Source organism: Dipteris shenzhenensis, chromosome 10 (genome assembly GCF_047967505.1).
Source record: "Dipteris shenzhenensis isolate YYH24624 ecotype China chromosome 10, Dip_SZ_1.0, whole genome shotgun sequence".
Taxonomy (NCBI): domain Eukaryota; kingdom Viridiplantae; phylum Streptophyta; class Polypodiopsida; order Gleicheniales; family Dipteridaceae; genus Dipteris; species Dipteris shenzhenensis.
The window spans coordinates 1,156,728-1,181,945 of record NC_141605.1 but is presented as its reverse complement, the minus strand read 5'-3'; the positions used below and the strand labels follow the sequence as shown (position 1 = coordinate 1,181,945).

At 46.0% G+C, this 25,218-nt stretch overlaps 1 protein-coding gene across 1 annotated transcript in view; it reads left to right on the top strand.

Moving 5' to 3' along the window:
- Positions 1 to 10,559, top strand: part of EMB1441 (zinc knuckle (CCHC-type) family protein) — a 162,524-nt gene extending 151,965 nt beyond the window's left edge. The window contains exons 9-13 of the mRNA XM_087380832.1: positions 7,414 to 7,568; positions 8,631 to 8,736; positions 9,411 to 9,792; positions 9,823 to 10,355; positions 10,458 to 10,559. Coding sequence (XP_087236958.1) covers positions 7,414 to 7,568; positions 8,631 to 8,736; positions 9,411 to 9,792; positions 9,823 to 10,355; positions 10,458 to 10,559 — 1,278 coding nt within the window. The remainder of the gene's footprint in view (positions 1 to 7,413; positions 7,569 to 8,630; positions 8,737 to 9,410; positions 9,793 to 9,822; positions 10,356 to 10,457) is intronic.
- Positions 10,560 to 25,218: the final 14,659 nt, after the last annotated feature.

Genomic DNA, 25,218 nt, shown 5'->3' with positions numbered 1-25,218 from the left:
AAGCTCCTCCAATCTGTCCTCAGAAGATCGCACCCCCAGAAAGGTGCTGCATACATGACAGTCGGTCGCACTAGTGTGTCGAAAAGCCAGCTCTTCGTTGGTGGATCCTAGAAGTGAGCCTGGAAACACTGCCGCTCTAGTCTAGCCAAAGCACTACGCCCTCGTGTGAGTCGTGCTTGGGCTGCATGTTTCATCGTGAAGATGGGTCCTGTGAAGACTGCTCCCAGATATGTGTATGACTGCACTATCTCCACTGGTTCACCACGATAGGTGAAAGTGAGTCGGTTAGTCATTGCTCGTGAGGTGTTTAAGATCATAACCTTAGTTTTTCCAAGGTTGACCGTCAGATCTCTCTCTGTGCAAAACACTCTAAGGCCTCCAGATCTCTCTGTAGTCCCTCCGCTAAAGAGGATATGAGGACTATATCGTCAGCATATAACAGTATCTGTATGAGGAGATCCCCTAGTGATGAGCCCTCACCACCTATGCGATCTATGAAAGATGTGATCTCATCAATGTAGAGTCCAAAAAGAGTCGGTGAGAGAGGGCAGCCCTTCTTCACCCCAATGGTGTTCTCGACCCACTCCGATAGGCCGCCGGGAAATAAGGTCTGTATATCCAAGACCCTCAAACTTACACACATGCTTATGGGATTATTCTGATGTATTTGCCATGCGTCACAACGAGGAGCCTCCCTCTGAGAAACCACGCTCCACACAAGAGAGGGTAGAGGCCATCACCTCCAACACCCGGTGAAGAGAGATCTTCCACCAAGGTAAAGGTTTGTCAAGATAACAAATGTGAAGCCCACGCTCTTGAATCCATGGTTGTGGAAGAAAGAGAAGATAAGCATTCTTGGTAGGAAGATCATCAAATGAAAAGGTGGAATAACCTACAATGCCTCGATCAAATTTCCAATCCATCAAGGAAAGCATAGCAAATAGGCGGGCGACAGGCTGAAAAGGTAGTAACATGGTGGTGAGAATGTGCCAAATAGGCCTATAATCCATGCCCAAAATTATCTCTTGGCCTGAGGAAAAGACAGCATGAGACCTCGATCATCCACCACATCAGCCAGGTAGGGATACCCAATCTATGCAAAAAAAAGGGTTTCTTGACTGAAGATGAGCCAATGGAGGATAAAAAACACGGCTCCAATTAATGCTCTGTAGGCGGATAGTATTGCTAGGATCTGGAGGATGGCCCAACCAATGTAGATGTTCCAGAAGAAGCTGGCAATCATAGAGCAATCTGGTAGAAAAGGGACAGCCAGGTATGCGACCACGAAGGTGCCCAAAAATCACATCCGATATGCCAAGAATCCAATGTCCAAAAGCATCAGTGCGAAGCGAAGAAATTAGACAGGAAAGCATGAGCGTCTATGGCTGAAGCTGTTCCAAGAAAGTAAGCAAAAGGGTGGCCTTACGGGCTATCACATGCATGTGAATGTTTAAGATATTCAAGCCCCCATGCATTTTTGGCGAGCGAACATAATCATGATGAAGAAGTCGAAGTGCTTTCTGATCAGTTTTAGTACGCCAAAGGCATTCCATAGCCCTAGAGGTAAAATTTTGAATAACTAAAGAAGACCAAGGGATGAGTGGCAATGAACTGCACATAAGCAATAATAATAGATTTGCACAATTCGGAGACAAACGTGCAATGGCCATGTAGACAATTTCCAATGATCGATCTTATGAAAGAGCTTTTGTAATACCTAAAGTCTTTCTTGTGGCAATGAAATGTGCCAACCAATGGGGTATCCTAAACGATGCACAATCTGATAAGAGGGTAGTACAAGCCCAGGCCATAAGATGCAATGCCAATCACGCTTGTGCAATGGCAAGAGTTTGGACTTTGCAAGATTCACTTTTAACCCAGCCGCATGACCAAACAAGTCAAGAGCTTGCATAAGATGCCAATCATTCAATACATAATTCCTCAGAAAGGAGGAGTCGTCATATGCATAGGCCTGACTGACAACTGGAGCACCTCCTTGATGTTGAATACCCTGTAGATGGTGTGACACCAAATCATCTATATACCTCAAAAGTGGATGAGTGGCAATGGTGAAAAACAACGGACTGAGGGGGCAGCCCTGATGAGCTGAGTGTCCCAATGTCCATGGAGAAGAGAGTGCATCGGATAAAAGACAGGATGCAGCGCCACCCTCATAAAGCCAATAAACCACTCTTTGCATCTTTGGTCCAAAACCAAACCGCTGCATGACATGAGCAATACAATCCGATCTCACAGGATCAAAGGTTTTTTCAATGTCAATTTGCATCATCAAAACATCCTGCTGTGTATACTTAGCATATTCTATACCAACATAAGCATTAGCAATGTTATCCATCATCTGTCTATGAAGCAGGAATCCATATTGCGCAAGATGTAAGCCTGTGTATAAAATATGCAATATATGCATTACTCTAGCACTTTAGAAATGAGTTTGTGAACAATAGGCATCAAAGTAATGGGGCAACATGGATGTGCTCAAATTCAAGGTTTTGTAAGCGGCTTCTAATGATCACAAAGTGGAGGTATAAGATTTTGGATGAGGCTATAAAGTATGCTTCGATATTTGATAATACCATAGTGAAAGCAAAAGGAGATAATGAGAGCAAAATGGGAATTAGATCCAAATAGGGACTCAAACCATGGTTTGTACCAAGGCCACCTAGTTTTCCTATGGAAAGAAGAAAAGGGCCATTCAAAAAGGAAATTTCTCTTGCATTTCCTAAGAAATTAAATAGGAAGGATACCCATTCCTTAAGCATTTGAGGAAACAAAACAAGAGAAATTATGTCATTTTATCTGGAATTGTCCTAAATGCAAAAAGTGGAGGCTAATATGCCTGATTAATCTCAGCAAAAGCAAGTACATATGGTGCACGTGTTAGTGTTACACGCCACTAAAAGATACAAAGTGAGGTGGTGACATATAGTATGTGTACTGGCTCCTTAGTCAACAAATTAAAGTTGCGAAAAAGCGTAAATGAAAACAAATACAAGGACAACAAAGTTTGGGGCATTATGATATATGGCATCAAGGTGAAAATCCAAGGGTATAAGGATGACCTAGATTCTCAAATTGTGCATCTAGACGGATAGGTGTTGTCCGTGTAAGGGAACCGATTTATAGGTTTGGACATAGTTTAGAGAAAGAGGGCAGAATTATCTGAATTCAAGGAGAACGTGATATACCAAACTCTCCACTCAGTTGTTTGATGAAACTGCAATGATTTCTGCAATAAAAGGAATACGAGGTATTCTTTTTATTTTAGTTTTTATGATACTTCTGTATCTCATGCTATTGAAAAAGAACATGGTTTCTCAAGTTCTGTTCAAAAGCATCTAGTTTCACTTGATGCCATTGGTTGAATTTAAAGCTATTTTTCCAAGTGATTTGGCTGATGATTGCCTCCAAAGCCAAATTTAGATCATAGTTCCAGATCTGGCCCTGCTTGTAAAGCCCCTTATAGGATCAGTAAACTTGAAGAGGAGGATGAAAAATAACTAATTGTGTATCTTTTTAAAAGGCAAATTGAACCTAGTAATTCTTGATGGGCTTCACTAATCATGTTAGTGAAGAAAGAAGATGATATTATGTGCCTATGCATAGATTACGGGGCATTAGATAAAATCACGACAAAATAAATAGTCGATGCCTTGCATTGATGAGATCTCTGACTAGTTGCATGGAGCAAAGTCCTTTACTCAAATCAACTTTAGATTGGAATGTCGAAGTAATGCCATTTTGTTTGAGTAACGGTCCAGCTTGGTTCATAGCGCTTTTGAATACTGTCTTGAGACCTTATCTGGGAAAATTTGCAGTAGTTTTTTTGGATGATGTCTTGATTTGTAGTGAAAATAAAGACAGCATCTTTAACACGTGAGGCAAGTATTCCAATCGCTCAGAGAACACTCTCGTTTTGCAAAAGAATAGACGTCTGAATTCTTTGCAAAAGAAGCAAAGTATTCGGGACATATTGTAGGCCAAGATGCGATTGTGTGGATCCTGATAAAGCTACGGCCATATTAAAATAGCACCTCCCACTAATCTAGACTCAAGAGGAATCACAAATATTCCTAGGTTTATCAAGATTATACTATCGCTTCATCAAGGACACCATGCTGATGATGGATCAGCTTAAGGGAAAGGAAAAGACGTCATTTGGGATGAAGTCTAAAATTTTTTTTTTGAGAAGCTATAGCTACAGCTCTAGCGTTGAAAGTAGTAGATCCCACTTAACCGTTGATGTTTGAGATGAATGCTAGTAACTTTACAGTCTGCGTGTTGCTTTTGGCAGAATGCTCAACCAATTGCTTTTGAAATTAAGGTCAACCAATTGCTTTTGAAATTAACAAGTTAGATCCTATTTAGTAAAATTACTTAACATATGAGGAGTTGGGTGCTGCTTTAAAAAAGTAGAGGCATTATTTATATGGTGCCAACTTTAAAATCCCATTCGAACAGAAAAGTATCAAATGGATTCGGAACCAACTAAAGCTTAAGGGAAGGATAGCTTAGTAAGGCTAAGACTTTCACAACACATCCAATGGCAATAAATTATCAGTTGAAGTATCAAAAATTAAAATTTAATGTGATAGCGAATTCCCTTAGCTCTACCAAAGCCTCTTTGTACTTCAATTCCTTGGTGACCTTGGTTGCTATTTTCTTCTCTTCTTTTCAATGAATCCCACTCACCCACCAACGAATCAGAACAAAGAGGTTTGAGAAGGCGTAATGTTAGTCAAAATGATTTCCTGGAATGTTGCGCTCTTACTCTCTACAAGTTACAAGTGCCTACTTCACTCCTTCATCCCTTGAAGAGTGCAAGAGTATCAAGCAGTGTGCATGCAAGCACATTGGTTGTGCAAGGAAGGCTATTGACATTCAATAGAGGAGAGCATTTTTGCCAAAATTTTACCTTCAGTTTTAGCCTGATTGGGTTGTTTATAATCAGACCTAGATGGTCTCTCTCTCTCTCTCTCTCTCTCTACCTTTAAATATTTGGGAATTGACATACCAACCGATCACAGATGGTGGCAATGTGAACAAAGAAGGCTGGATACAGGTTGGGGGAAGTACGATTAATTTGAAAACAACTGTAGGCACACTGACACCCGGAACTGGAAGATTCAGAATATGTTGTTTGATGCATATGTGGTTCAAACAGTGTTATATGGAGTAGAAGTATGCGGGGGCAACATCTCTCTCTCCGCATGGAATGAGATTGAAAAAATGCAGAAAGCTTTCCTACGAAGACGTCTAGGAGTCAAGGCAACTACCCCTTATTCAGTCCTCTTATTGGAAATGGGCAGGTGGCCAATTGAACTCCATGCACTGATGAGAGTGATGCAGTACCTAGTGGAAGTACAACAAATGCCAAAAGAAAGATTGCCACATAGAGCATGGACTGCTAGTATGAAACTTCAAAAGAATCGTAAAAGCAAGATCATCTGCACAGGATGGGGGATGGATATAAGGAAATGGTTCAGCAGATGAAAAGTGGAATCATACCTGACTATGCCCCCTGAAAAGGTCAAGATTCAAGAATTCTAATTGTCCCTACTATGCACTCTACAAACCCAATGGTTGACAGCAGAAAAGAGGACCAAGCTAGAATACTATCAAGATCAAATAAATCCTTTATGCTGGTCATCTTTCATGACACCAGATGCCCCTGCTCAGCCATACATCAGTACTCCCATACCTCTTCTCTATCGCAAGAATATTGCCAAATTCTGCACACGGTCACATCCCTTGGCAATAGAGACAATAGCTTGGCTAAATCTGCCGCGACATGTTAGAGTTTGTAGATTCTGTGATTCGCAGACAGTAGAGACAGAGGAACATATAGCCCTACACTGCCCCCGATATGCACACATCAGAGATGACTATCAGCAGATACTGGCAGACACCACTCAGATCTCGTCAGTTCTCTCCATTGCCTCTCCGGCAGCATTGGGATCTTTTGTCACTCGTCTTTTTTTGTACCGTCAAGAACTTGAAAATTCTTGACCCCTCCACAGCGGAGGAGATTTTTGTACTGAGGATTAGGTCCCATGGGTCATTTTTGGCCCCCCGAGGATGATAATAAAATTATACTTCTACTTCTACTTCTCGGGTACTAGGATTTGGATATGTGAAGAGCTCACTCCGACCCAACTCAAACAAAGGGCAAATGAACTTATCAAAGTGAAAGAAGCAAGGAAAGAAGGTAAATGGGTGGTTTATCGAGACGGGCAAGCACTCATTAGAAACTTTAACCTAAACCCAAAGACTCTTAATCTTAAACTGATGTCATTCAGACCACCCTTATTATGGTACTTGAATGTAGTTATGCTATAATAATTTGGGGCTGAGCTGCTGTACTCCCCCATAGACTCCTAGTCTCTAACTGATGATGATGATTTTGGTGTGCATTCTGTCCCATAGACCCGTGAGGTCTCGTGCGGATGTTAATCTCTCTCTCTCTCTCTCTCTCTCTCTCGCTCTCTCTCGTAAACTATTCTTGGCTAAAGATTGCTTCTGCTGATGTGCACTGGATGCAGCCTAATTCTATCACAGCTCTCTGGTAGTCAAAACATACTTTTTAAAGGAGATGTAAGGTGTAGTCTTCCTGTTCAAGGCAGGCTTCCTTTCTATCTTAGCAGACTTCCCAAAACAATAATATGAGCATTGTGTATAAGAGTTACTTTTGGTATTGTAAGAGCAACTGTCTGAGAAGGTGATGACTTTGAAGGTATTATCGATAATTGAGAAGCGGCAAACGAGAAAAATAACTTACGATGCAATAACACTTATGCCACATTTACTGAGTCCCGGCTGGATTGTCGTGTAGCATTTACTGAGTCCCGGCTGGATTGTCGTAAGTTTCCCATAAGAGACTATGCCTACCATTTACTGAGTCCTGGCTGGATTGTCGTAAGTTTTCTGTAAGAGACTATGCCTACCAAATTCTGCAAAGACAGAGGCAGGCCAAAAAAGAAGGTAAGAGAATCGTTTCTGATTCTGTAAGAACCCGTAATGCTATGCTAAGCTGCCCATTACGCCAGGCACATAGTCCGTATACCCTATGGAAGAATTAGCTTCATTTCTACAGCTTTTTGGGATTTTTCAGTTGACAAACCGGGTTAGAAATGTTTAAAATGAAACCTTTGTGGGCTATTATGAAGCATTTATTAGCACAAAATGCCTTGAGTGTGGGGGACATGTTTCTAAGTTATGAATATTTCTGAAACCAATGCTTTTGTTGCAAAAATCTAAGAGCAGGGCCTCCAGCCTGTTGGGGTTGCACTGGTTAGGCTTCTATTCTTCAGCTAGTTGCAGTGGATATGTACTGTGAAATCTTTAAAATGGGTTTCTTTGTGGGGACAGCACGTCTGATCTCCTTGATGTTCTCAGGAGAAAACTGTTGCTGCCATTTCACATATTCGAAAGGTACACTGGTTTGAGAAGTTCAATTGGTTCATCAGTAGCGAAAACTTCTTGGTGATTAGTGGCCGTGATGCACAACAAAATGAACTATTGGTGAAGCGTTACATGAAGAAGGGAGACCTGTAAGTGATTTTACCTGTTTTCAGACTACTAGACTGCATCCACCTTGTGATGTGCAATTACATCGGTAATTGTATGTCAAGCTATTTAGGGTGACATTGGGAAAGGGCGCTGTAGACATTGTGCATTTATGTCTCTACATCAAAGGATTTCTCACTGAAGGTATCATCACATTGCAGAAAATACACGTCATGGTAGGTGCTATTGTGCTTTAAACATGCTTAAGTTTTGTAGGTGATTTTTTGCATGCGTGAATATCATGGCTGAACACGCTCTGTGGTAGACTGTCCCACTAAGACGACAGAGACAAGAAAGAGTTCTGTGTCTTTAGATTATTCAATCTCTGTTTGGAATCTGTCTAGGATAGAAGTTCATGCCATGCCATGTGGGAGTACAGAATCTGTGCCAACGTTGCTTGGCAGATAGTATCTTTCCTCAGCAGAGTCGGGGTGGGATTTGTTAATCTGAAGATGCAGTTGCACTGCCCTTTTGGGCAAGCTCATTGTCAGGGACCTTGCCCCAAGTTCTGAGCCTCGGAAGCTCTTGTTGTGAGCCAGGGGCTCCTAAGGAACACACCTTGCACAGGGGGCCATTGGTAGCTGTTTCACTAGTGGATCTTTATAGATGTCCCTCTCACAATGAAGGGGTCACCATTGATGAGGAGTTCAATGAGAGTGTCGTGGCATTTCTCAAGAAAATTAATCATAGGAAGCATGTTTTTAATGTAAGTTTCAATCAAGCACTCCCATGAGCTTATTTATTAATGTAAAATTAATTAAATATGGAAATCAATGAATTAGATATGGTTGAGGGGGACTCTTAACGTAAGAATAAGGAAATTTTCTCTATGGGATATCAAAGTGAATGAGAATCACCTGTGCTTATTTTTGACCGCTGTTCTGCCGGATCGTTAGAAGCAAAACATGTCAAATAAGTGAATAGTATGCTGAGGTACAAATCAAGTTGTTTTAGTGTTTCTGAGGTACTTCTGATTCAAACTCTATTGATTATGGTACAGACACTAAGATTTGGAACTGCATGATTTTGCCTACCAATATTCTCAGGTATGTTCATGCAGATCTGCATGGGGCTTCAAGCACAGTGATAAAGAGTCATGATCCCAAATGTCCAGTTCCACCTCTCACGTTAAATCAAGCTGGATCATTTACGGTATGTTGTGCTTCACCTTGAGGATCTCAAACACAAAGCATTCTGCCATTTTGCATGCAAAATATGTTTCTGATGCTCGTTGGAAGCGTTTCTGATTCATTAAGCTAAGGCTATTCTGAGGGAGAGTCCTTTTGGCTAGAGGTATTATTGAACGGATACAGCTAGTTTGTTTGAAAAGCATGGATGTGCAAGTGCATGCATGCATATACACACACATGTGCGCATCCAAAAGGTGTGCATTGACAGTAGGTAGTTTTTAGTGGGAACCACCAGTCTTTGCTTTGATCAACCAGGCTGATGTGAGTACAGGCAGTCTTTTTATCTTGTAACTGAGCTGATGAAGTTTGTTCTGTTGAGATGCACATTGAAACCACGTCAATAAATCTTGAGAATGGTGTTATATTACAGCACTACTTTTAGTATCTTGCCTTATCTCTTCTGTTCGTTTAGTTGAATATCATCTTTTTATTCACCTATTATCCCCAAAGGTTTATTTTTCCCCGCATGCGGGGGTTGTGCGAAAGCAATTAATGGCTTGTTTCTGTAGGGATGTGTGCTCAGTGAATTTCAATAAAACAACTGAAAGGATTTGTTTCAATTCTGTGCACATTTATTCCTGGTTATTTCTTGAATAATAAGGATTCTAAGAGGAGATGATCATTTGACTTTAATAGGTCTGCCGCAGTCAGGCTTGGGACTCAAAGATTATAACAAGTGCCTGGTGGGTATATGCTTATCAAGTGAGTAAGACTGCACCAACTGGGGAGTACCTAACTGTGGGGAGTTTCATGATTCGTGGGAAAAAAAACTTCTTGCCACCTCATCCACTTGTCATGGGTTTTGGCATTCTGTTCAGGCTGGATGAGAGCTGCTTAGCAGCTCATTTGAATGAGAGAAAGATGAGAATTGAAGGGAGAGATGATGTTGTGGGATCTCATGGTGTAAATGAAGAGCTTTTAGTGGATGAAGATAATGTTGGTGAAATATCTGATGTCTCAAGGGAAGATATGGACTCCCCTTTACCAACCACAAGTAGCTTTGCACTGTCTCCACATGGTGAGTTCAAGGATAGATCTAACATCACAGGTGAGTTGCCACAATATGATGCAAACACAACGGCATCTAAAGATTCTCTTGTTTTTGAGGAACTTATGGACACAGCGCTTGAACTCTCATCACACCTTCATTGTGACAAGTCCAGCAGAAAGTATGGTCTAGGTACTTATCCAGATCCCGCATCAACTGACAGGATTGATGAGGATGGCAATGTGGGTGTTGCATCTGACAAGGTGATGCAGAGAGAACGTTCTTATTTGTCAAAAGCTGAAAGAAGAAAGACAAAGAAGGGTTTAAAGGAAGCTTCAGAGAATGAGAAGTGGACGGATGTGGTTACAGAGAGGATTGTTTCTGCACTTGCAGATACTGATAAGCAAGCAGAGATAATAAATGATAATGAAGTGGCTAGAGAAGCTAGAACAAGTGGCAGAGATCGGACTAGGCCGGGAAATCCTCCAGGAGCAAAGGTCAGTCGAGGACAAAAAGGCAAATTAAAAAAAATCAAGGAAAAGTACTCAGAACAAGATGAGGAGGAACGCGTACTGCGCATGGCACTTCTGGCTGTAAGCATTTCATGCCTATTTACTGCAAAGAGTATTAGGCCTACAATTTCTTTAGTCTCATATTTGTTTCAATTTTTAATTTCTGGATGTACGCCATATCAGGAAAATGGAAGAAAACAGAACATTAGGCTAAATGCAAGCGGGATAAAGTTCACAACTCTCATGGTGCACTCGTTCGTGAATGTACACATCATATTTACATAACTGGCAAATGTGATAAAGGATGGGTCTATACACACTGAGATAGTCATCTAACAAGGTTTCAAAATAGAATATATAAGATGGCACCATATTGTAGCTACTTTCTGGCTTCCTTAGTATGACCCTTTCAGCGGTGAAATACCAAAGCTTCCTGGAAAATATTATTTTTTTGGTCTGAATCATTCTGGGAAAGGGATACTCACCTTGCGATCTTCTTCCCATTCTCCAATGTTCTTTAAAAACTGTTTACTCAGGTTGGCCATGAGTTGGTTGCTCATTGTTGTGTTGTAGTTTCGTGCATTCTTTTCTGTGGATGGTGTAAAATTTGGTACATTGGTTGCTCTGCCAAACTCGTGAAGACCCTCTATTTGTTCACTATGAATGTGATCCTCTCTCATAGTGTTTCCCTTCCCGCTTACGCATCTCAACTCTAGGACCTTAGAGGTTTGATGTTTCCCATTTGCTACCTTCTTTAGCTCCTCAATGGAGGGGGTAGGACCTCGCTGTGTTACCTCTCTGTACAGTTTAACAATTTTGTTAAAATTAGATAAATAATATTAAGAAAACACAGAGAGCCTTAATTGTCTGACCATTCCAGTCAGGAAGATCTCTTGATGAAGCTTTCATGAAAGAACTGTGTGTGTGTGTGTGTTTCGAAATCATAGTCTTTGGTGATCTACTTTGTCCACTTTCCCTTTTTTCCGACGCTCTCTGCAGCAATCTTTCTTTGATTGTCTGCAAACTCATTAGACTACAATTTATAATTGTCATATACTGAGATATTCTGCTGATGTAACGCTGAGCCCCCTATTTAGGGGAAGCTTCTGTGTAATATAAAGCATAAAAAAGTTCACCAAAAAAAAAAGTGTTTGTGTGGTTGCTTACATTCAGTTCTTCTATGTTTGATAAGAAAGATATTACTTCTTTCATGTCCATTCTTATTCAGACTTTTTGGTGCTCGAAGCATGGCCATAAGAGCATTAGATTGCTCTCTATGGAGTACCTTTGTTCGCCAAAGATGCATGGCCGTTTGCTTTTGGGCACTAAATCAGATTTGGTCTCCAAGCACGTAGGCATATTGCTCTTGCTGTTGTCACAAATGCCCGGCTCCAAGAGATTCCTTGCTCCACCTTTTCTGGCATTGCTCTATGACTCGTGACTTTCTGGTTTTTCTACATCAGCGTCTCCGAGCCCTGTTTCCTATTGCTTGCTTTGGCAAGCTTTTTGGGTTATTCAGGATTTACCCACGGAGGCACAATGAGTTTGATCTTTTTTTCATTGGGTTAATATTGGGACTTTGGATTTTGTTGAAAGATAGAAATCACAGTCTTTGGCGATTCTACCTTTTCCAAGTTTCGCTATTTAGAAGTCACTCATGCAATCTTTTTATGATTGTTTGTGTGTTCTTTACTTGTCTTACACTGAAATCTTTTGATATTGTAATTGCTTATCCCTTCTTTAGGGACTGCTTCGTAATATAAACATACATTGTTTCCACACAAAAAATGTGTGTGTGTGTGTGTTAAGAGAGAGAGAGAGAGAGAGATGTATTAACATCTGTAGAAGGCCATGCGAGCCTATGAGACAAAGTACAAAACCAAAAAGTAACTCATACAAGCCGCTATGGGCTGAAGCAAAGGGCTCACTAAGGCCCTTGCTGAAAGCTAAAGTGCTAAACTAGTATCAAGTGCTCAAAGCTAATGCTCCTAGTACACACCGAGGTTTCATATATCCAGGTACTCTGGTGGCTCTCTCATGGGATGTGAGGAGCTCTTGTATTTGTGTTTGTCGAGCTGTGTGTGGTCTCCGTGATCTCTGTATCCGATGGGCTACGCCAAGGGTGGCACCTCGTCTTTGACGGTCTCCTGTAAGGAGGGTTGAAATAGACTGGACCTCGATAGTGCGTGCTCGGATAGAGAAAAGAAAAGAAAAGAAAGATGTATTAACGTCTGCAAGAGGCTTGCGGGCCTATGAGACAAAGTACAAGCCAAAAAGTAACTTATACAAGCCACTAAGGGCTGAAGCAAAGGGTTCACTAAGATCCTTGCTAAAAGCTAAAGTGCTAAACTAGTGAATGAAGTGCCAAAATACTAGAGTAGCAAAAGCAAAATAACAGAGAAGTATCAGATGCTCAGAGCTAGCACTCCTAGTACATGCTTAGGTTCTGTATATTTAAGTAACCTAGTGGCTCTCTGATGAAAGTGAGGACTGAACTTCGATCATGCGTGCTCTGGTCCCTCTCTGTGTCGCACGAGGAGTGTGTGTCTGTTGTTTGGCAGCATCGTGGTGGACACTCCCACTACTAATCCATGATGCTCTCACCTCCTCTAGGGTGAAAATGTGGTCCAAGGTGGAGTGTTGTCTCCGAAAACCTGCTTGCCCAAGTGCCCGTTGCCTGTGACCCTCTGTGTGGCTGTTGATCTCCCTCTCTAGTACCGACCCATATATCTTAGCCAAGTGTGGCCGATCATAAGAGTGCGGTAGTTCCCGGTGTCCATGGGGTTACCTGCCTTGTGTAACAGTACTATAGTGGTGGTGCTGTAGGTAGGTGGAAACCCATGGCATACGGCATGGTTGAACCAGGGGTTTTAGGGCATCTTCCCATCTGGGACACGTGAAGATCGTGTCGTGGGAAAGGATCTGGTGGCAACATCTTGTATCACTAAGATAAGGGTATCTGATGCATGTACAAGGTCCATCCCCTCTCCAAGTAATACTAGAAGCTTAGAAGCCAAGTTGCTCCCGTACACTGGTTCAAGAGCACGGTCAAAATGGATCTGAACATGAGTGGGTGGTGGGGAGGCCCTCCTCATGGTTGGCATGGCGACCGATATATAGAGAGTAAGGTATCAGTGGTCGGCCCCGAGTAGAGGAGGAGGCATAGTAAAATCTGTGGGGCAAAGGCTAGTGGACCGAGGAGGTAGTCTACCGTACTACTCCCCCCTCCATGTGGCAAACAAGTGAGCCCGCCAAATGATGGCCATCTTCGGAGACCACTATATATGATCAAGTCATGGATAGCCCCCAACTCTAGATGCCTACCAAATGATGTCACTGGTTTATCTGCATCTGCCGACTACCTCACGATCCGCAGCTCTACTGCATCCATCTCTGGTACTATGAGGGAATCCTCATCAAAATCTAATAGGCTCTGTTCCAGTACATGCATTGAAGTCACCAAGGAGGAGGGTATCCCTGTGTCTGGAGAACTCTGTGATGTTATCATGGATAGTCTCATAGGGGCTCTGGCCATTAGCGGTGACCTCTCGCGCATAAGATGATGTGTCTGGGGGGAAGTAACCTACTGCAATGAAGATCGGCCGTGCGTCTGGTAATTGAACACAAATCCACATGTGCCGTGCATGCTTCTCCCCTCGTATCAGAGAGAGAAGTGGCCTCAGAGGTGATCTGAAGAGAACATCCACACCTCGAGATCCACATAGCCCACTATCTCTCAGTTCCCTCCTATGAGCAGATTCCCATGTGTATCTTGTCACTGTGGGTAGCCCTTTCTCTCGGCTCTCATGTGTCTTGGTGTAGAAGATCTTGTCTCTGTTACTTTATGTCTCCAAGAACCACCCTCGATCAGACTAGAGGGTGCCATTACAATTCCACACTGCCATCCTCAATTTGATTTGCATACTCATCCCATTGTTCAAACACCATCATGTGATGTCCCCTTCTCTTGCATCTCGTACTTCTTTTTCTGCTGTCTCTTGAATGATCACCTTGCCATCTCTGCAAAGTGCCCATTTCCCCTCTTGTCTTGCAGCCATCACCCACACCATTCCTTCTCTTCTATGCTCCTGCTATAGGAGTGTGAGATCTTCATCCAAAAAGATCTTGGTCCCCTTCAGTGTTGCCCGTGTACTCATGAGGGTGGATCTATCTATGGCTGTTCGTAGGTTTACAACCAAGGGCCTCGTCGGTGCATCTAATTTATCCACTCTCCAGGCTGATTCTCAAGTAAGGTTGACTCCCATCTTGTCAAAAAGGGTTTTGGCATCGGGCATGGGTCTTACCAGCACATTCATAGTCTTGTTGCTCCGTTGTTTCTCTTCTTCAAGTGTTTCAGAGATGAACTCCCTTTTCTTTGGTGTTGTTTCTTTCTTTAGTATATCTTTCCATGCAAGCATATATGCCTTCCCTTTCGTGATTTGCTGTATGAACCCAGCATGTTTCCCTTGTACTGTTGTTTGCAAAGCTGCCATTTCCTTTTTGAGCTGTTCATTCTCTGATTTCAGCACATCAATGATCTTGCATCCTTCCTCTGACATCCCCTTTGCATCTTTGGGCTGTTGCATTTGTTCTTTAATGGGGTTCAGCTTCTCGTTTAAAGGTGGCTGAAACTCCCCTACCTCCCAATGTGCACTTGCCTTCAATTTGTCATTCTTATCTTTAAGGGTAGCAACATGGGCTTCCAATGTCTCAATCTGAGAGGCCAAATGACTGGTTTTTCCACCTAGAACACGAGTCATGTCCTGCAGCATTTTATTTTTTTTACATGTCCATTCGGTGTGCATATCCTCTTGCCATTTCTTCATTTCATCTTGCATTTGGGCTCGGAGAAGACCCGCAGAGTCTCTTGGGCACTGATGCCGACCTCAAGTAAGGTTGCTTTGCTTGCTAAGTATGTCTTCCTTTTGTTTTTCATAAAAGTTTTTGTCTACCTCTTTTTTCTTCTCTTTCATTTTCTCTTTTATTTTCTTTGTAGATTTTTTATCTTTAGAACAACAAAAATTCTAAATTTGTATGATTGGACTTATTCTAGTCTTACAAAGGTATATATATATACTTCCGGTCCTTCTCACCCCTTGTTTTCTGGTCTGGTGAGCTCTCTCTTGTCCCCATATTGGCAGCCTGCTTGTGTGTGGCTGTGTGCTGAGGGCGGGATTGAGTTATGAATGTCTGGTACAAGTCGATGGGGCTGGAGAGTGCCTCCTTGCTGCTTTCTTGATCCTTTCAAGAGGGATCTTATAGTCTTCTTGAGAGTATTTTTGCAGGTGCAGATTTGATACAGACGGGAGTCGAAAACTGAGGAGGGAGTGGGGGGTAAGTAGGCCTTGAGGTCTTGAGGGGCTGGCCACCATGGTCAGCCTCGATATATAGCAGCCCAAGGCTGCCTCACAAGCAGCGCACAGCTGCTAGGAGCCACAGGGATCCCTATGGCGCTGGCTGGTGCAGCTGAGCAGCCCATGGGGCCATGCTTGCAAGCCTCGGGGCTCACACAACACCTCGGTAGCAGGCGCTAGAGTCCCGCGACTGAGGAGGGGGGATTGAGAAGCCCCACCGACAGCCTGGAAGAGGCTTGAGTGCAAGCGACGGCCTAGAGGGCTCTCGCGATGGTTTGGAAGGGGCAAGCGACGGCCTGGAGGAGTAGGGGAGAGGCTGGGTGGGCATGGCGGAGGGAGGGAGGGAGGGAGGGAGGGAGAGAGAGAAAAGAAAGAAAGAAAGAAATATTAACATCTGTGAGAGGCCTCGCGGGCCTATGGGACAATGTGTGGAAAACACCAAAAAGGAAAAAACTCATACAAGCCACAAAGGGCTGGAGCAAAGGGCGCACTAGGCCCTTGCTGAGTACTATACTATGCTGAAATAAAGAGCTCAATAGCTCAAGAAAAAATTGAATACAAAGCATGTCGTATCATATCATATCATGTCATGTCATATCATGTGCTGTCTGAAGTAGGAAGAAGAGAGCTGGAGCTAGAGCTAGAACTCAGAATCTAAAACCCGGTACTGTGGTGGCTCGTCTATGAGCGGCGAAGATGTCTCGAATTTGCGTCTGCCTGGTCTTCTCATGCTGTGGTGGCAGAGGAGGGCATGGTCTCCTCGATGTGTGAACCCGCTGAGCTATGTTTAGAGTGATCCCTCATCTCGGACGATCTCTTCTGAGGAAAGCTGTGATAGGTTTCGATGCTCTTGTTGTAGGAGGGTGAGGTCATAATCTAGATAGATTCTGGTCCTTTCAGAGTTGCTTTTGTGCTCATGAGAGGCTTCTCATGGCTGTCCTGAACTTCAGCACTAGTGGCTTTGTAGGTCCTTCAGGTTTGCCTACCCTCCAGGCTGTCTCGCATGTGAGATTGATCCCCATTTTTGTGAATAGTACCTGGGCATCTGCCATCGGTGTGTCGCCCATTGTTAAACCCCTCACAAGGACATTTAATGCCTTGCTGGCACTTCTCTTTTCCTCCTCAAGTGCCTCTGATATAAATTCTTTCTTTGGGGCTGTTGTACCCTTTTTTACCACATCCTTCCATTCCAGCATCTTGGCTTCGCCTTTGCTGATTTGTTGCTTCAATTCAGCGTGTGTGCCTTGCATTGTTTCTTGCATGGCTGCAATCTCCTTCGTGAGAGTGGCATTCTTTGTTTTCAGCTCTTCCATTGCTTTGCAGGTGCCTTCCGGGGTCACTTTCATATCCCTCATTTGCTGTACTTCAAACTCCAATGCATTTACTCTATCTTGGAGCTTGTTTTGTTCAGATATCCATTCAGCCTTTTCCTTTTCCCATTCTTCTTTTTTGGTCTTTTCTTTTCTCCACTCCTCTTGCACTTTTCCTCCTACATGTGTCTTCTCTGCAAAGAGGGCTACAGTTGTAGACTCTTAGTCTTCGGGAGACCAAAGGGTCTCAAAGTGAAGCGCTCCTCTGACTCAATCTCCTGATGATTGCATAAAATGCAAATGCAGCCCTCTCTGGGTATGCCCTCTGCCCAAACACTCTCAATGCGGAGGCGGTGTGATGAGATGAAAAAGTCTTCGATCGATATCCTCCAGGAGTGGGGGAGGTGGATCCGTGTGTTCGATGTGGGACTGAGGGACTAATGCTCCCAACTTAGCGAGGGCTATTTGATGTGGGACTGAGGGCTTACTACGGCTCATCCGTGAAAGCATGACAACTTGAAGCCTCTCAACTTAAGCCCACCCTGTCTCTAAGAGGTCTGGCCACCAACCAGGAGTGCCATACATGACTTCAGGTCGGACCAAAGAGTCAAAGAGGGGGGTTTTGGTCCGGGGTCCTTGAAGTGAGAATGAAAACACTGCCCCTCAAGCTGGCAAGTGCGGCATACCCCCTACTCAAACGAGCTTGTAGTGCAGGTCGCATCGTGAAGATCAAGCCGGACAAAAGGACCCCCAAGTAAGTATAGGATACAACCACCTCCACCGACAACCCTCTCCTAAGGTGAAGTGCTCTCTGTGCATGTGGCACGTGATCATCATCAGGACATCAAGGTGGATGGAGCAATGGAGGCATGAAATCGGCGATAGAGTGTTGTCAGTAGCTCACGGGTGTGGCCCTGAGACGTCCCCTAGTGGTGGCTCTGTGCCTAATAAGGCCAACTATGACCCCTATCAGCCAGGCTCTGACTCTGAAGAGAGAGGGGATATCCCCAAGTGTAATCTACGTGTCAACCCTCTGTCTGAGCTGTCAAGTCACTGGCTCTGGGTCACGATCATGTCGAGGCCTCGTATTGTGGGGGTCCATGTGATCTGGCAAGAAGAACTCCATGATAGAGCTCTAAGATGGATCCGCCAAGGAAGAATTATTCTTATGTCTCCGTGATCGAAGTAGCCTCTCGCGGTGCCTGACTGCCTCATGAATGAAGGCCGCCAAGATCTTTGGGCTGGATAGGAGAGGAATCAAGACAGAACCCCAGAGCTATCTTTGAAGAGGCAGTGGAAACGCCCTCGGATCTCATAGTATATAGGACACCTGAACATGAAGTGCTCCTCCGTCTCAACTGCATGCATACTAAGCATCTCTGTGTCACTTCGTGCTAAAAGTGCCATAGATGAGGGCAATCCTTGCCATGGTAGTCTGTTGTGCCCAAAATTGTAGTCCCCGTGCTCCCTGACTCGATATAGATACATGATGACCTGAAATGTAGCATCTAGCTATAATGGGGATGACCCAAACGCAGACTGAATGATCTCGTGAGGAAGGATGGCTTGCCGCGAATCATCCGCGATAGCATGAGAACCTCTAGCCGCTCCACACGAGCCCACTATATATCCGACAAGTCTGGCCCCCAGCAAGGGCTGCCATACATCCCCGCTGGGCGGACCAAGGAGTCAAAAAGCAGCCTCTTGGTCCGTGGATCCTGAATGCGAGCGGAAGCACTCCCTCTCTAGTCTAGCCAATGAAGCATATCCCCTGCCGAGGTGGGCCTACTTCGCGGGTCTCATAGTGAAGATGGGTCCGGAGAAGACAACCCCAAGATATGTGTATGATGAAACTATCTCAACAGGTGACCCATCAAACATGAACTTCTCTTGGTGCATGACAGCTCAAGATGTATTGAAGAGCATAACCTTGGTTTTACCAAGGTTGACCTTCCAATCATGAGACTCACAAAAAAATTGTAGTGCGTCAAGGTGTCTCTGGAGCCCCTTTGCTAAGGAAGACAAAAGTGCCACGTCATCTGCATACAACAATATCCGGATCAGCGTGCCAGCAAGAGAGCATTCATCCCTCCCTTGTGTCTACATCACTGGCTCGAGCTCATCAATGGAGAGGCCAAACAGGATAGGTGATAAAGGACACCCTTGTTTGACCCCAATAGTGCTCATGATCTCGTTTGTCCACGGAGACCCTACCCGGACTCTACCTGAGAGTCTCTCGTAAAGTGCTATGACAACCCAAATGATCTCTTGGTCATAACCCAAATCCCGTAGGCACCGGAGGTGGCAGGCTCTCAGAACCATATCAAATGCTTTGCGGAAATCCACAAAGCAACGGTAAACCCTCTTCTTCTGTGCCCTCGCCTCCTCGATGATACACCTAAGCGTGAGAATGTGATCCATGGTTCCATGATCCTGTCCCCATGGCTTACATATTGTCATTAAGGTTTGTCTTTTCAGCTTCCCATGTTGCCTTCTCCTTCTCGCACTCATCCTTCTTCATTCTCTCCTTTCTACATTCATCTTGCATACGCCCTCCTTGTTTCTTGATTTCACTGAGTGTTTTGTCAACATGCGCTTTCTCTGTTATCAGTGTCACATTGGTGGTCTCGAGGTTGTCCACTTTCTCAACCAAGGCCATACAGATCTTGCTAAGGTGAGTCAAGACCTCTGAGGTATTCTTGGGTGGTGTCCCTGCCATGTAAGCGTCATTGCAATTTCAAGAGCTTTTATATAGCTTCGTGTCGTCATTATAACAGTGTATGAAGCTGCTGACTGTTTACTGAAATGAAAAGGTAAGGAAATTGCTATCCTAGGGACCTCCAAATGAAACCTTCTCCCTTTCTTTGATTTCGTAGTGTCACATCCAATGGTGGAGCATTCCTCTCTTCAAATCCCCCCCCCCCCCCGGTTGGTGTTGGTAATGACTTTCTCTTGCTGTCCTTAGCAGGTTCGGAGCTGGTGTGGACTGCTAGTTCGAATTTGGTGGGAGCTGCAGGTTCTCAATTGGATGGCGGGGTCTCCCGGGGCATGCGAGGCTGTGAGGATGTACGGGGGCTGAAGACAGCCTCCCCACCTTTCTGCGCCAGTGGGTGGACTAGAGGAGCCCCCGTGAGCTGCAGGCGCAGCGCTAGGCGCCAGGAGAGGGGGCGTCGATGGCGAGCAGGGTGGGAAGCTGCTTCATGGCAGCAGCTGGCAACGGGGGGGCTGCAGGTGAGGCCAATGGGCCCGCGGCAGTAGGTAGAGGTGCTGTGAGGAGATGGAGCACTCCCACGAGGAGGAGAGAGAGAGAGAGAGAGAGAGAGAGAGAGAGAGAGAGAGAAAGAAAGAAAGAAAGTCATATTAACGTCCTGGGGAGGCCTCACGGGCCTATGGGACATTATGCAAAATGTCAAAATGACCTACACAACATCTGGATAGACCAGAGAGTCAAGGATTGCTCATGGCAGCTGAGCTCGAAATTATTGTACCATAACTACATTTTAAAAAGTACTACTTTGAAATCGGTCTGAAACACTCTTGAGCTGCTCCTCTCCCCGTGAGGAACCCTCACCCTCACCCTCGCTGCCCCCCCTCTCCCTCCCCTCACTGCTCCTCTCCCTCCCCTCTCGCCTGCCCCCCCTCCCTCCTCCCTCACTCTCTCTCTCCCCTTCCTCCTCCCCGCCCTCCCTCTCCCTCCCCGCCAGCCCAACTGCCCCCCTTCTCCGCCCTCGCCCCCTCCCTCCTTCTCCCTCACCCGACAGCCCTCCCCGCCCTCCCTCTCCCCCACCCGACAGCCCCCCCGCCCCCCCTCCTTCACCCCCATCCCCTCCCTCCCTCTCCCTCCCCGCCCTCCCTCTCCCCCACCCGCAAGCCCCCCCGCCCCTCCCCCGCCCTCCCTCTCCCCCGCCCCGCTGCCCCTACCCCGCCCCCTCCCCCGCTCTACCCTGCCCCCTCCTCGGCTCTCCCCTGCTCTCCCCCCCCCCCCCCCCTCTTTCCCTTCCTCTCCGCCCCCTCCTTTCCTCTCCCCCGCCCTCCCTTTCCCTCCCTCCTAACCCGCCCCCTCCCTCCCTCCTAACCCCCCCCCTCTTTTCCTCTCCCCCGCCCACCCTTTCCCTCTCCGCTTGCAACCTCCCCCTCCCTTGCCCCCCTTTCTAACTCAGCTCCCTACGCCTCCCCCCTCAACCTACCTCCTCTACCCCCCTCACTCTATACTCTCCTTCCCTTCCCCTCTCTCCTACCCTCTCCTTTCTCTTCTTCCTGCGCTCGTGTTCGAGGGCGTCATGGGCAGTATTTTCACGGACGGACCTTTTTCAGTGTTGGAATCGGCCTTTTCACTTTGATTGGCGAATGGATCCCCATTCAGCCAATCTCCATCCACCTCCACCGGCCGCGAGAACCATCATTTTTTCAGAAGACGAGTTGCAGCAGCTCAAAAAAGATGTGGAATTAGAGGACTCCACATCACTTTTCGCCCGCATCTTTGGATCACACCCTTCCAGATCACAGGCTAGAGATTGGATGCTGGCGACGTTACCAGGAGATCTCGCCCCACACCTCAAGGATATTCGACTTCTAGGACGTGGATTCTTCCAAGTGATTTTCGACTCCCACGAGTCCACGACCCTTGTTCTCAAAGCTAATCCCCTGGCTTTGGGTTCGAGGAGGATCTTTCTTTTACCCTACACCTTGGGCTTCGATCCGGTCGAGGAGGACAGGTAGGTCACATCATTGTTCATTAGATTTACTGGTCTTCCTTAGGTCTACTATCGACTGCTTGCCACTATCGGAGCCACATTGGGAGTGGTCACTGAGATCCCCACCCTTCCTGGCATGCCTTCCTCTTCGGCAGAGGTAGTCAGTGACGGGGTGCCTTGTGTTAGGGTCATTGTCTCTGACCCTAACATCTCAAATGACCACATCATGCTTCAGCATCCAGATGGCTCTCTCTTTCGACAAAGAGTCAAGATTTCAGGTAGACAGGACCAGTGCAGGATTTGCAGGACCCTCGGGCACTTTGCTAGAGACTGACTAAGGAAGAGAAAAAGACCCAAGAGGTCTTCTGGTGCGGCTCCTTCACGTACTACCCCGACTGCACCTCCCAGCACCTTGTACCACACACTCCAGGATCACCAGGAGCAGCAGGGCGCCCTGCTTCGCGCACCCCAGGACCACCAGGGATAGCAGAGCGCCCAATGCCCGCAGCACACCCAGTACCACGGTGGAGAGCTATCAGAGTCGCTCCCTTACCTCAGAAGGAGACCTTTGATCCTGTTCAGACAGACGCCTTCTAGACTTCAGAGGTGGATGTTGCTGCAGCCCCAGACACTACAGTTCCACATCAGGAGGGGCCTTTAGATGCACTAGTCTTAGTCACCTTGGTTGCTGACCACAAGGGGGCTACAGGCCTTTCTTTCCCGCAGACTGTTCATGCCACAGTCAGGACGACCGAGAAAGTGCAGGCATAGATGAGGACTCTAGATTCCTCTTCAGTCCAACCTCAGGCCTCCTGAGCACCCAGCTCTAGTTTTGCTGATAGAGGCCTGGCAAGTCCTTCTCCTCCATCTTCCAGGAGTGCAGGTCTTCTTGGCACTCCTCGGCCAGACTTTCTTATCAGGAACTCTTTTTCAGCACTGGCAGATTCGGCGACTTTCATGGATGAGGAGTTTGTGCCCTCCACCTTAGGGGTCTTGGTCATGGGGATCCCTTTTGATAGGGCCTCCCCTTCAGCAGGTGTGGGGATCCTCTCACAGCCTTTCCATCCATCATCCTCTCGTCGATGAGGATAGTTAGCTGGAACATACAGGGCCTAGGCGGAGTTCCACACCGTCGCCGTAGGCAGCTGATCCGGAATCAGCTTCATCTAGGTGTCACTGGAGGTGCGATTGATATCCTTTTTATCTAGGAACACAAGTTGGATGCCAGTGATTGCTCTATATCGGGCAAATTGCTTTCAGGACATACCTTCTGGTCGCCTGCTATGGGCACAAGGGGAGGTACTTGCATTTCGGTCTCTCCCTCTATTCTCCCCTTGGTTGCTGGTCATGGTATTATTTCCCCCTCTAGAGCTCAATGGATCATTATTTTGATTGGAGGGCGTAAGATTGGTCTTCTCAATCTTTATGCTCCCAACAACAGAGGGGAGTGGATCTCCCAACAACAGAGGGGAGTGGTCTTCTCAATCTTTATGCTCCCAACAACAGAGGGGAGTGGAAGGAGTTACTCTCTTGGGCCCCCATTGTAGATTCTTGGATCATTGGTGGCGATTTCAACATGGTTGAGTTGCCATCAGACAAAAATGGAGGCAGACAAGGTAGAATTCATTCTTTGGAGAGGGCAGCCTGGGATGCCTTTCTTTTTCAGTACAGTGGCAGGGACACTTGGTTGGATGATGCCTTTCATGTTATGCCACAGTCGCTCTGGAGAATACACATGCCCATCCATGCACGTATTGACAGATTTTATGTAGACGATTGGGCACTTGACAGAGGAGGATCCGTATGCATTTCTACTGGGGTTTCCACCTCTAATCATTTTCCAGTGGTGTTGCAGATCCTTGAGCCTCATCGGAGAGGACGTTCTGCCAGTGTCAGGATTCCGGATGTTTTTTATGCAGAGGAGAGCCTCATGGAACATATTTTATAGATTTGGGTTTCTCACATACAGGGTGGAGCTGTCCGCCCATCTCAGGTAGCTGCAGCCTTATCCGGAATTAGTGACTTTTATCATACAGTCGTTGATTCCAGGAGACGTGAGATTCTCAGACGTGAGATTGGTATACGCCAGCAGTTAGCATCCCTTCAGAGGGAAGAGCAGAAGAGGCCCACATATGCTTGGATTCAGGAGCACCTTGCTGCAGCAAGGGCTCATTTTCAGACATTGTTGGATCAGAGAGCAGAATATGCCTTTCATGCACGGGAATCCTTTTGGATTCAAATGGGTGGCAGGGTCAACAAACACTTTTTCTCTACTCATGGGCCCAGACATAGTAGAGATAGTGGCTCGCAGCTTGTTGACTCAGACGGGGTGTTACAGTCAGATCCTGATGCTATCATGTGTGTAGCTTCATATTATTTTACATCCCTTCTTACTGCAGATCCGGGCACACAGGCTATAGATGATGCCAGAGAGGTTATTTGGCAGTGTATCCCTGTACTGGTGAAGGATGAGATGCATTTTTCTCTCGATGCATCTTTCACCAATGCAGAATTCAAGACTGCATTACTTGCCCTTGACAAGGGCAAGTGCCCAGGTTCGGATGGACTTACCCCTTTCTTTTTTATTACTTTTTGGGAGCAGATTAGTGATCACATTACATCAGCCCTGCAGGGCGTGTAGCCGAGGGGAACAACTTTGTCTTGGGGAACTCCATAATGACCTGTGCGATTATTCTGCCCTTCGATTAGCATTAAACCGCGAGGACTAGGCCAAGGGCTCACCCTAGCCTAGGGTCTGGTTTAACTCTAGGTTTTCTTGCTGGCAGGTGACGGCAAAGCTACAGAGTGAAGAGGTTGGTGGCGGTGCTTCTGGCTGGTGGCGCTGGCGGCGCTTGTGGTGTTGCAAGCTATCTAGTAGCGGAGCTAGCAACTAGCAACTAGCAGTTGCTAGGTATCGAGCAGACCACGTTGTGGGCAACGAACTGAGCGAGCGATGGCCTAAGAGGGTTGAAACGGACTGAACGACGAGAGAGAGAGAGAGAGAGAGAGAGAGAGAGAGAGAGAGAATTTATTAGTCTTTGAAAGACCGATGGGTCTATCAGACTGAAAGAAAAGCTGATACAAATCACAATAGGGGTGGAGCTACTAAACGAGCATCATCACCCGTGTTGAGTCCTAAGTCTGATCATACGTAATCAAATACATCTGGGTGTGACAATGAAAAGAAAAAAAAAGACTGGAGCGGAGCGGAATCCTCCGTATGTCATGTCGCCCTGGCTGGTGCATGGCCGGTGATGGGACGCTAGCGTCCGTCAAGGGGTGTCGTGCATCTCGGTCTCCTAGAGGAGGCTCGACGTAAGACCAGAGCCACCGTGACTCCCGTGGGACGTGTCCCGGCTAAACAATGTGACGGGAGGTCCCCCAGAGTGATCTGTGTGTCCCCTCGATGCCTCGTGTGTCATGCTGCGGTCGTCGGGTCGAGGTCTCTGTCACATTTGCGGCTAGAGACTGGACGATCAATATCACTCGATGGGAAGGACTCTGGGATCTTGCTCTGAGAGGTGTCGGACCCCCTCGTGAATGAAGACCGCGAGGCATCTTTGATCTGGGTAGGCGAGGAATCTGG